General features: G+C 38.8%; 1 protein-coding gene across 3 annotated transcripts in view; it reads left to right on the top strand.

Annotated features, from left to right (window-relative positions):
* The first annotated feature begins 1,929 nt into the window (after positions 1-1,929).
* Positions 1,930-12,509, top strand: part of MAPK8 (mitogen-activated protein kinase 8) — a 21,524-nt gene continuing 10,944 nt past the window's right edge. For all 3 annotated transcript variants that reach the window (XM_009320290.1, XM_009320297.1, XM_009320283.1), the window contains exons 1-5: positions 1,930-2,099; positions 4,572-4,701; positions 5,971-6,029; positions 6,158-6,296; positions 10,212-10,377. In XM_009320290.1, coding sequence (XP_009318565.1) covers positions 1,978-2,099; positions 4,572-4,701; positions 5,971-6,029; positions 6,158-6,296; positions 10,212-10,377 — 616 coding nt within the window. In that variant the 5' untranslated portion in view covers positions 1,930-1,977. The remainder of the gene's footprint in view (positions 2,100-4,571; positions 4,702-5,970; positions 6,030-6,157; positions 6,297-10,211; positions 10,378-12,509) is intronic.

Genomic DNA, 12,509 nt, shown 5'->3' with positions numbered 1-12,509 from the left:
GTGAAGTATTAAACTTTCGTTGGCTTGATGCTGATACCAAACAGCAGAGCTCTATCTACTGAGCTGTTCTGGCTAATCCTACATTGTTCAATGTCCCTATGTCTTAATACAGTTTTAGTGGATAAACTCAATAGGTTTTTTCTCAGCTGAGGATGAACAGATGTAAGATTGTGTGAATGATTGCCTTCGTTCTTTGTTTTCTCATCTTCAAAAATTTGTTTGGCTGATTTCATACCTTCCACAACAAATTTTCTTTCTCCTAATTCAGGGGTTTATTTTGTCATTATGTATTTGTTGGGCATCTTTACTGCAAAACTTTGTGTGAGTACATCTGTGAAGAGTTGAGAAAGAGGCAGAATCCAAAGATGCAGTAGTAAAAGGGATAGAGAAGAAAGAGCTGGGGATGGTGTTGTGTATTGCTAAGAAATCAGGCTTTTTGTCTCCTTCCAGTAAGTCTGCCTCCACCCCATAGAGCTACTGTTTACAGTCTGGATCCCCAGCCTGTATACAGTTTTTCTTGTCCTACGCAACAGTTTTTGTCCAGTTATGCCTCCCCTATCAACTGGAGAAGGAAGCCTTTAACAATACTGCTAATACACTGATACAAGCTCCTTCGGTATTTAGTTAAGTCTTTGTGACAGAGACTCGTTATTTGTCAGTATTTTGGAAAAGGGGCTTGTTTAATAGACATTTCTTTTGAGATAAATGCCAATTAAGGTAGTGCATTTTTAATTTATAATATACCAAATAGTTAAAAATGTGTCCTTTCTGGAACTTCAGAGTGCTTTTTATTGCACCTATATAGCTGAAATGAATGCAGGTTAGCTAGTTGAAAATGGAATTCGGTAAGTTTATAGATTCTTAAAAGAATTCTACTTGTACAACATCTGTGATTATTTGTGGAGGCCACATGTGCACTGTCCACGTTTTCAAAGCTTGTTTAAAATTTAACAAATGTATAGCGTCATGGTGTACGGTAGCTAAGAATCTGTTTGGGGCTATTTAATAATACGGGAAAATGTTCCTTAAGTTAGTAACAAAGGAAGACAGCATGCTGTAGCTCTTGAAGAAATGTCTTCTGCTAGTCAAACAGGAATTTGCAGTGCTAGACATCTATTACAGCTACACCCAAAACCTGTGTAAAGAGAAAATTAAAAGTGCACAGTTAACATCAAAGAAACAGGAAATAATGCAGTAAAAGCCACCGTGTAGTTTTATTTTTTTCTCCTGTGGACATGCGCATTGAGATGTTGCCTTTCTCTTTTTAATATGAGGGGGTTTTGGTGGAATATACATCCTTTTTTCTTACTCTTGTTCTCCCTTTCCCTGATCGTTACTTTTTTTCATAGGAGCTAGTACGCGAGATCTCTGACAAGGCCAGTTTTCCTCTTCTGGCCTAGATTGACTGTATGTATTTCCACATCAGTGACAGGTATTCCTGGCGGTTGTGACCAAGAGTATTTTGGTGATTGAAATGTCTGGAAGACTTGTGGATGTTTTGTCACTCTTGTATTTACAGAGTCATGCAACAATTTGTGTTGGAAGGGACCTCTGTGGAGTGTCTGGTCCACACCTTGCTCACTTGCTGCATGCCTATGTGTGAGGGAATGGCAGCACTCTTGGAGCTCTGTGGGTGACATGTAGCTTCCTGCCTTTTGATCTTCTGTTCATTGTCGTCTAAGATTTTTGCTGCCAACCATTCACTTCTGTTTTTCTATTATTTTTGCTCTTCTAGGATACTATCTTAGGAACATTCCTAAAAATAAAACATTTCGGACACATGCCATCTCATTCCTGCAGACATTAAGAGTAACATACATTTGCATTCAGGACTTATTTGGGAAATGTCTTCCGTGTTATAAAGAATTTTGCCTTTTGTCAGACTAAGTACAGTTGTAAAATCTTAGTTTTTCAAGTTTTATTTCTTTACAGGCCAGAAGCAAAATTTGGATGAAGCAATCTAACTAAGTTGCCGTCATGAGCAGAAGCAAGCGTGACAACAATTTCTACAGTGTTGAAATTGGAGACTCTACTTTCACTGTATTGAAACGGTATCAAAACTTAAAACCAATAGGATCAGGAGCACAAGGGATAGTATGGTAAGGTTTCTTTAAAATTTAAATGTACTTTTAGAATCCCTTGATAGAATTTTCTGAGTCCTTTAACTGCTGTATGTTACCGAGTAGGAGTGTGGAGAACTACCTTTTACGTGCAAACTGGCAATAGTAATAGTTAGGCATTTTTCCTCAGCAAGGGCTGTTGCTTTTTGACCTATGTCCCTTCCTGCTTACCAACCGATGCCCTTCTCTGCAAATTCAGCCAGCTGTGCTGAGTCCCATAAATTAATGGGGGGGAAAAAACCTGGATAAAGAAACTAATCCTAATCCACGCTGCTTACAGTGAAACAAAGGCCAGAAATACTCTCTATATAATATCTGATGCTTGTAAATGCTTTTAACTTCTTGAAATGGTTTGTTAGGGGCCTGTTTCGCTCAGTTTCATAATCTAACTAGTCCCTGATACCAGTTAGTGAGCATTTGTGATGCTGCCTGTCATTGTAATATGTAAATACCTGATGCAGTTTAGGAAGATATGACTTGACAGTCTAATTCTTTGAATAAGAGTTCTGCTGTGTGGACTGAAAAGTGTCTGATTGATTTAAGATTGGTGACAACTAGCTGCTCGTAGGCACTGTTTCCTGTTCAGTGACATTACCCCAAAGATAAATGTTGGTTTAAGCTTCTTGAGCGTTTTTTGAATGTTCAAGAGAAAGACGTAGATAGCACAGGAACTTGCAGACTTTCCAATTTATTGTAACTTAAGATGCTATCCAGGGACATAAAAATACAAAAGAAGCATCAAGGAAGAGAAAGGTAAGGAAAAGCATAATCTTCTCAAACACTTTTTCCCTGTAACCTCTTTACTGCCTTGATCTTGTCTTGATAAGTGTTTAGAGAATGTGTGGTACGGGTGTGTTCTTAATTCGTATTTGTGTTTAGCTGGGTTAATAATAAAATAGTGTGCTTAGTGCAAATAAAAACTTGAAGGCCAGTACCCTAGAAAGAATTGTTTTTGAAACGGTAACTTCTGGCATTAAGATTATTTGGTCTGTAAGTAGCAGCAGCAGAAAAACTGAGCTGAGTTCTGTTTGCATGTGTGTTAATATAATGAGGACGTAGACAGTTGTTTGACTACAGTCTGTTTAGTTGGTACAGAAATGCCTGCAAAAGCTGTAGATGTTATCACTGTCCTGATTCCCAGTCATACGTTACTGCCTGTTTTCCAAATTTACTGCCCCTCCCAGAGCTGAGGTCCAACAACTGACAGTGCAGTTACTCTAGTGTCATTCTGTAATTGCTGCTAGTGGTAATTGAAGCCTTTTTAGTTATATCACTCTGATTACCCTGAGGACTGGAGTGCTCATGTGGTTAAATCTTGCCTGTGTCTGGAGGAGATAGGGTGTAATTCTTGTGATTTGGGTTGGGTTTTTTGTTGGTTTTTTTTTTTTTTTTTAAACTGATCCAACTTGATTTGGAGGAATATTAAGCAGATAGCCTAAAGAAAGTTACCAGTATATGTTGCTCCTATTTTTAATTTCTTCAAGTGACTAGAGGTTTTGACAACTTTAAAAAAAAAAAATTACAAAAAAAATCATTCAAACCTATATATTATATAGACAACATGCATTTTAAAGTAGCTAGCTGGATTTAGTAGATGCTGACTTGCAGATGGTCTTCATTAGGTTTGAATACCATTCTCGATAAGAGACAAGAAAACAGTATTTACCCTGCTGAGGCTTTTTTAGTAACTGATAAATATTTCCTGAGTCTGCACGGTAGCCAGCTGTTGTATTACCTCTTACAGGAAACAAAATCCGTGCCTTCCTGTCATGGAAATGTGATACTTAATGGGAGTTGTCCCCAGTAACAGTCTTTGTCAGTTCTTCGCAGACAACAGCCTGTGTCACTGAATCGTGTGGCAATCTTGGCATTGGTCTGCAAACAAAATGTTATTCTTCCTTTTTGCCAAGTAAAAGCCAGTGACATCAAGATGTTAATGCTTTCCTAAGATATTTTTTTTTTGTTTTATCTTGACACTGATGCTCTCAGTGTCCTGAGGATATTAAGCAGCTGCATAAGTGAAAGCATGGGACCTTTGTATAACCTGCTTTTCCCGCCTCCTTCTCCCTTCCTTTCAGTGTGAAGATTTTACATAAAATTGATGTGCTTTTTATGTTTTAAGTGCTTTGGATCTTTTTTAGGTGGTCTATTCTTGGGTGCCAATGAGTGTCAAGAGCTAAATATCTTTAGTAAGATATTTTAGGAAGCAGAGATCCTGCATTTTTTTTTGTGGAGATTGTCATGTGTTAGTACTATGAAGCTAGGAAACATTTCTAAATTTTGAATTGCTCAGCATATAAGAGCACTTTGCTGTTACATTCCCGAAAACTGAATAACACTGGAGATTTGGTTTATCTGCAGACATGATACAAGGTATCTGAAAAAGGTGGCAACTGCCACAGCTTAAAGGACCTTGACACTGAGATGTAATAATGTTATTTTTAATTACAGTGCAGCTTATGATGCCATCCTTGAACGAAATGTTGCAATCAAGAAGTTAAGCCGACCATTTCAGAACCAAACCCACGCTAAAAGAGCCTACAGAGAGCTTGTTCTTATGAAGTGTGTTAATCACAAAAATGTAAGTGCAGTGTCCTGCTTTAAAGAATTAACTAGAAGGTTATTCTTTGTAAAAGTCTTAAAAGTGACTTCAGAGTATGGCATCCTCTGTAGATTATAGAGATTTTCATTGCATGGCTGTCTCTCCACGATAAGTACAGAAGGATCTTTCAGAAAAGCTATTACTGGGTAGTTTTAATACCTGCCTAATCTTTAAATACCCCCTTCAAACTCAGGAAGGGAGTCAGTGTTACATTGCTCCATTTTACAGGCAGCTGGCAAATAAGAATACCGTGAGTGGTAAGTGCAGCCTTGTTTCTGTTGCTTCTGCTAGACAAATAGGATGAAAAAAGGCTGTAACTTTTTTTTTTTCCTGGTGCACGTATGGGTTAGGAGTCTTGTGTTGTGACAAGAGGAACTGTCTGATGCTTAAGAAGCTCTGGAATAGACGAGATCACAGAAATGGGGAGAGAATAAGTGATAAATTTATCAGAGTTGGACTACAGAGGTCTGGTATTGGCCATTTTCTTCCTTCAGAGGCAGCTGTGTGCCGTCTTCCTCACCTTCCCTCTTAATCCCCCTTCAGCAAGATAAAATTCCCCCTGGCTGCTAGGGATGGAGAGAGTCCTGGAAGACTTACTCCTGTCTTTCAGCTACTTGGGAAAATTTTGTATGTTTTCTAAAGCAGAGATGGTTTATATGTGGATTCTCTGAAGGAAGTTTTACCTAATAGCATAATTTGTATGATGATAAACTCTTGCAAGCCTGCCTGGCTCTTGATGAGTAGTAGCTTGACCTGTTTCTGCACGTCCTGTCCATTCTTAGCAACTGGGAAATATCCTAAAGCAACTCCAAGAATCTGGGTTTCCCTTTGGGTGGGCTTGTTGCTTCACCTCTGTCAATGGCAAAGTGGTATCTCTTAGGTAGTCTTTGTCAGTTTTCAATTTTATTTCTCCTCATGTGCAATAAAAGTCTTACCAGCTCTCTTCAAACTGAAAGTAGGAGGCGGGGAAGATTGACTAACTTCCTTAGGTGTTAAGCTTTGAATATCATCTTGTTAATGCACACAGAGTGTCTGTAGATTATGTGATTTGTGGAGGAAAAATACTCCTTCTAAAATCATGAGCATCTATTACAGCATGTTAGGCCTGGTTGAGCCGCTGAGCATCTCGAGCTTCAATGGATACCAGGAGGTTTCCATCAGGATATTGGGTATCGGTTTTGAAATGTTGACTTTGCAACTTTGCTATTGCTGTGCTGCGATTATAGCTTCCTGTCCCCCTTCCTACAGATAATCGGCCTACTGAATGTGTTCACACCACAAAAATCCCTGGAAGAATTTCAAGACGTGTAAGTCTGATTTGAACTAAAGCTGAGAATGAATTTTAAAAATATTCACACAGAAAGATGAACAAGGGAAAGAATACAATAAAATGGCAGTATTACCTGATTATTGTGGTTTTTTTTTTCTTCATAAGCTACATAGTGATGGAGCTCATGGATGCAAATCTCTGCCAAGTGATTCAGATGGAGCTAGACCATGAACGAATGTCCTATCTTCTTTATCAAATGCTGTGTGGTATCAAACATCTTCATTCGGCTGGAATTATACATAGGGTAAGTGAACTTAACTGTGTATATTTTTCATTGCACCTGGTTTTGCCTTGAGTATTTAAAAGACAGAAGCAAATCAGAAATAGGAGCACAAAGGGTGATCCATAGCCTGTCCCATAGGTAGAGAGAGAAAGCTGAAAGGAAATCATCACACCTTCTTCCACTGTAATTCTGGAATGAACCTTTTGAATGTTTGAATGATTTGACAATAATCTGCACAGAGTAAATAAAAATTTTTGTAGTGAGTTACATTACCTTCTCTAATTCTATATAATGTTCTATTTTAGTAGTCATGGCAGGAAAGAATATCTGAAAGCATCTCTTCCTTTATTGTTTTGGTAACCAAACCTGAAATTCCATCTTTTGAAAGAACTGCCCATTTTATTTCTGCTGTTTTACTAGCAGAGTAAGGAATAAATATCTGAAGTCTCCAGATAAACAGATGCTGATAAAGACCTGTAAGTGGAACTTCCATACACCTGTGTGTCACAAAGCATGCACTCAGACTGCCCACAGGCAAAACTGACTACTGCTTTTTAAATGGCGTGTGTGTGTTGCAATCCAGTCAAGAAATTCTGAATTCAAAGTTGCCTGTTCAAGTTGAACATCTCCTATATATTTGTACGTAGTGTAAACGTTGCTTGAGATTGTTGAGTTACAACTTTTCAGATATAATCTCTGCTATTTTGGGAAATTGTAAGCTTGTGTTTCTACAGTGCTACATTTTTCATCGTAATTTTTTTAGAGAGTTTTAGAAGTTTTCATTTCTGAAATGATGCAGAAGATATAATTAAACTTACTCATGTGTGATACTTTCAGTCGTTACCGCATAGTCTTCCTCACGGATGATGTACACAGCAAAGTAAATCACGAATGGCAATTCTGAGTGCTGCTGCAGGAATTGCTATGTTGTGATGCTTGTCCAGTTCAGTAGTCCACCTCATCGTGACCAAGGTGTTGAATGGCCCGCAAGCTGGATCTGGCAGTATGACACTCCTGTTCAGTATGCTGTTTTCCCCTCAAGGGAATGGGGACAATTGTTTGAATAGAGAATACGGTTTAAATGGCCAGACACTGCTTCCTTTTGCTCAGCTGGCTCTAGTACTCATCGGCTGCCTCATTCCAGTGAGGAGCTCAGGGAGGGAAGGTTGAAGGCTTCCTTCTTGTGTGCAATTTGCCCTGAAATGCTGTGTTTGAAAGAGATGGGCGAGGGAAGGTAGGCAGAAGCATCGCCTGCAACCAGGCGTCGCACCCTGTGCTGCTTGGTCTGCATGTGGGCATTGAGACAGGCTTCTTGCATTATTCTGGGAATGCTAGGCAAAGCTAGGATACTTCACTTACCACAGTTGTGGTGAGATATTGCATAGGACTGATATTATGCAGCCCTTTATGTCCTAATGCACACGCCTGCAGGATTGAAATAATGGTTTTGTATGCAGCTTCACATTTTCTGGTCTCTTCAGTACTTAGGCATGCAAGTTTAATGCTGTGGGTTTTCCTAGGTCTTTTTTATTTTTGGAAAACTGCATATTGTTTGGACGTGCTAGAGTAGGTAATGTAAGAGTGTCTCTTTCTGTGGATCTTAGCACAGGCAGGAGGGAGCTTCTAAAACTTCACTTGCTTCAAGGGTGGTTTGCACTCCTATAAAACGGGCATCAAATCATGAGCCTGTGGAAGTCATGGATAAATGTAAACATTTGTACATTTATAGAAAAGAAGTAACTACTGGCTTTAACAGATGTTGGCAAATGAACATTACTGTGTTCAGAACGTTTTGCAGAGGCGGAGTTTCCAGCAAGTGTAGAAGTACACGTCCATTTATATTTCGCAGTCTGAGGAGGATGAATGATCAGCGTTGCAGAGTTGTGCCTCACTGGCTTGCTGAAGGACACAGTGTCTCGTTAGTCTTGCATGGAGGTTCTGCAACATTGTATTCTGCCTGATTTTGAGCACTTAACAAAAGTGCCTAATTATGGAAGCCCTTCACACGAATCTTTCTTTAGAAAGGGAAAAGCCTGTAGAAGCCATGAATTACCCTCCAGAGATGCCCCTCTCTCCCTGTCTGGTTAGTGAGGAGACGGCTATGAATAATCTCTGATTTTTAGGCACTGACATTTTACATTTTTAAGGTTAGGTGAGATACCTTCTGCTATAGGTTCTGGATATATTTATACAGCCTAACTAACTTGATCACTCTTAAAGGAGCTTTTGAGTCCTTGTTTATTTAAAACATAAGAAGTATTGGTTCTGCATGAATTTGGATGCAGTGTAAGTCAACTCTTGCCTCCATAATTTTGAAGGACAGTTCTGTATTCCAAATTACAACGTGTTCCTAGGCTTCATGACAACTACATGATGTTCAGAAATTAAGGATGGACAGCACCCTGTAAGCTTTTGCTTTTTGTCCTCAGTGATTTTTCTCTTGCAAAGGGAAGATCTCAACATTTTCAGTGTTAATCCTGCAGCTTTGGGGAGGATGAGTATAGTTAATACTATGAGCAGGCACCTGGGATTCTGCAGTGAGCATCCTCCAAATAATAGTGTGCAAGAATAAAGCTGCTAATAAACAGGATTGTAGCAGAATCTGAAACATGCATATTAAATAGCTGGGGTGCCTTATAATATTTTAATTCATTCGTGGCGTTTGAGAATCTTTTAAGCCATAGTTGTCTGCAGGGTCTTTGTGTGTGCAATTTGGAATTGCATGTGTGAATATGTAAATATGCAAGACTTTTAATTATCCATTAAAATTCTATTGTTCTGGAACTCTTTTTTGTGGTTTCCTCTGTCTTTAATGCAGCTTTCTTAGCTTTCTGAGGAGTTTGCTGAAAGCCATACAAGTACAAATGAAAACTACATATATCTTGCAGATAGCCACTTTTAAGGCTTTATGAAACAGTGAAAAATAGGGCTACTTATCACATGCTTGCAGCTGAAATGGTGGAGTCCTCTGCCACATCTCAGGTTTCTCTCTCATTAATCTTAGTAGAGCGTAGGCAGAAAGGATCCAAGCCTTATCTATGTTGGCCTGTGTGCTATGAATGATTTTATGATGGCAAAGTTATTCTGAAGTTACTCTGTTTGTAGTATTTGCTCTGTGACATTCAGATGTGTGTAAGATCCTCCTGAGATAATGACCGAGTATGCCTGTGTAGTGTCCGTATAAATAGATGTTGTAAAGCCACTATTGTCAATGTGGTTTTAGGGTTCAAGTGAAGAGAATACAGTTACCAAGTTTCTAGCTAAGATGATCTGAAGCTGTATCAGGGCATTTTCCACTCCAATTTAATGATTGTATTCATTTCTGGCAGTTTTTCAATGTGTCCTTTTGGGTTTGGTCGCCAAAATTAGTGTAAAACCAAATCCTAAATGGGAAACTAAATCTGTGTGAGCATGGGGATTTCCTTCCTGTTCAGAGAAACATCTGCATTGGTTCAAAAGAGGTAATGCAGCCTCAACTAGCAAAGAAACCTTTTACTTTATACATTCATGTTATAATTTTAATAATTCTTGTATCAAGATGATTATTGCATCAAATGATTTAAGCAATTGTCATGTTACTTGTGTTCTGCATCGTAGTAGTAACTGTTGTTCCAGTGAGTAGTTTCTAGACCTTTCCTCAGAGCTAACATTTCTTACTAACCTCAATTTATTTCAGACATTGCTAACATATCTTATAACGCTGGTTGTATTTTCCTTCTTTAATTGCTATATAAATCTACAAGCACAATAAGGCAATTAATTCTGTAGTCTGCTGAATGCACGTGAATTAATGCAAGGGGGAAAGAAACTGCAGTTATACCAATAACTTAGTTGTATATGTGGGGTTTAATGTTAGCAGTATTATCTTTTAAAAATGTGAACCACAGAGTACTTTGTGCTTGTCTTAGCAGTCACATATGATGTTTCTTTTTAAAGGATTTAAAGCCCAGTAATATAGTAGTAAAGTCAGACTGCACTTTGAAGATTCTTGACTTTGGACTGGCCAGAACTGCAGGAACTAGTTTTATGATGACGCCTTATGTAGTGACTCGTTACTACAGAGCACCAGAGGTCATCCTAGGGATGGGATACAAAGAAAACGGTCAGCAAATATAGTCTTTCTTTGGCATAGCTTTATTTTTTGTTCGGCACACCACATTTTACATGTTAATGTTTTTTTTTCAAGCTGTAGAAATTTTATAAATTAGCCTTGTGACCAAAATGCAGATTCTGGATACACCAATTTGTTTATTCAACTCAACCCATTAGAAATGTTTGCATTTAATAGGAGAAGAAATTGAGGGCCTTGTTTGTTTAAAAATTTAAATAACTTCCTTGGTAGATTACGTTTCATACAGGAAGAACTGGAAATGTATTTTCTTAATACATGTACCTTGATATTCCTTCACCTGACTTTATTCCCGATGAGGATGTAAACTGTAATTCATCAGTAAATGTGTGTCCTAAATTTAATGTTTAAATAACTATATTCAATATAGACTTTCAGGATGTAGGGAACTTAAAGGCCACTACTTCAGACAAGAATGCAGAGAGTACTGTCATGAAGCATCATAGATTCTTTCAGGTCTGTGATGAATTCCAAGGAAATTTGTTTACTTTGTCCCTCTACTTGTATACATTTCCCTCCTCTTTATACTCGCCTTGTGGCCCTTCTTCTCTCAATATCTTCTACAAGAAAATAAGGAAAGGATACAGCATTTGAGGGAAACACATGATCAAGTACATTGCACCTTCTGAATGAAACAGCTAGTATCCTTTAGGAAACCAAAGAAAGTAACATGTCATTCCTGAAACTCTGTTGTAGCGGCCCCAATTCTGCTGCCATTTCATCGATCCGCTGTCACTGCGGTCAGTTCAGCTCACTGGGTGTTTCCACCTCAGGCAGGCACAGTGCACAGAGGTCACCATTTGCTGAAGGTATTTTGAACCCTCTATTGATTAGTCCTCCAGCAAGGCCCCTGAGATGCCATGGTGGTTGAGGCTTTGTTAGCTGTCTCCTGCTGATGTGAGGCATGGCTCCTCAGGTTACTGACACAACTGGGGCTTGCTCGGCTTTTCAGGATTCTTAATATAGTCTGCAAACTCCCCTGGCAACTGCATACCATTAGGGCAAGTGACTTCAGGTTGTGTGTAAACGATAGAGAGCCGATTTCGTTGTCGTCTGTAACAGCCGAGAAGAGTAACTTCTATCGGTGTTGGCAATGAAAGAAGCCAGCTCAAAGGAATGCGAAAGATCTTTTTTGCAAGGCTGTGGTTTTTATTTCTGTTTGGATCGTTAGTGAGCATGAGAGGATGTACGTTCCTTCAAATGGCCTCCATGGTTGGCTACTTTTCCCGTAATTTAGAAGTCAGAGGTTGAGTGGAGCAAGCTTAAAGTTATTCTTTTAACTGCTAAAGTTTTGTAGAAAGCATATATATGTTTGTCTTTTTTTTTTTCCCCAAGACTTTATGTTGGCCAGTTAAGAGACACTGGATAAAAGAACCTAAAGCTGTAGTCTGAGTCACGCAGCTGCCTTAGAGAAAGAATTGATAGAATGGAAGTCACAAGTTTTCTGACTTAGCTTGCCCAGTTTACATTTTTCTCTTAAATATTAAGTAATTTTGAGTTGCAAAAGTGTGAAACATTCTTTCAACTAAAATGTTGCTTAGGCTGTTATTGGAGTTAAATAGATTGTGTTCTAGAGCACCCTGTCATGCTAGTGACAATCCTGTTCCTTAAGCAGGCGTGAATTGTGTTGTGCAGCAGAATAGAAACAAAACTTTACTTTCCTACGGAAAAACTGTCCCGTCTTGCCCAAAGCCAAATTACATGGTCGTTGAGTTGAGAATGACGCTTTTGGAGAATGTAAAAGTACATCTGTTGGCTGAGTCAGAAGACAATCTGCATTTCCATATGTACTGTTGTCATTAAAAGGCTATTTACATAAACTGGTAGTCCTCTCAATCGCTGCCTGATGAGTTCCTCATTGTGGAGCTCCCCTGACAGGGAGGCAGGGCTGCAGAGGGGAGGGGGGCAAATATCGAGGATGTACTTACAGTAAGAACCATGGGCTGTCCAGGATCCTCACCTGTTAGCATTGGTGCCTATTCTAGCCCTTTAAACCCATAGTTAAATTAAAAGTTAACTTATTTAATTTAGAGTTAAATATTGAAAATCGACAGCTAACTAGTGGTTAACATTTAGTTTAATTGAACAGCGTCATCTGGCAGCTC

The sequence above is a fragment of the Pygoscelis adeliae genome, unplaced genomic scaffold (genome assembly GCF_000699105.1).
Source record: "Pygoscelis adeliae isolate BGI_AS28 unplaced genomic scaffold, ASM69910v1 Scaffold190, whole genome shotgun sequence".
NCBI classification, from domain to species: domain Eukaryota; kingdom Metazoa; phylum Chordata; class Aves; order Sphenisciformes; family Spheniscidae; genus Pygoscelis; species Pygoscelis adeliae.
The sequence above is the reverse complement of the archived record's forward strand: the minus strand, read 5'-3'. Positions and strand labels throughout refer to the sequence as shown.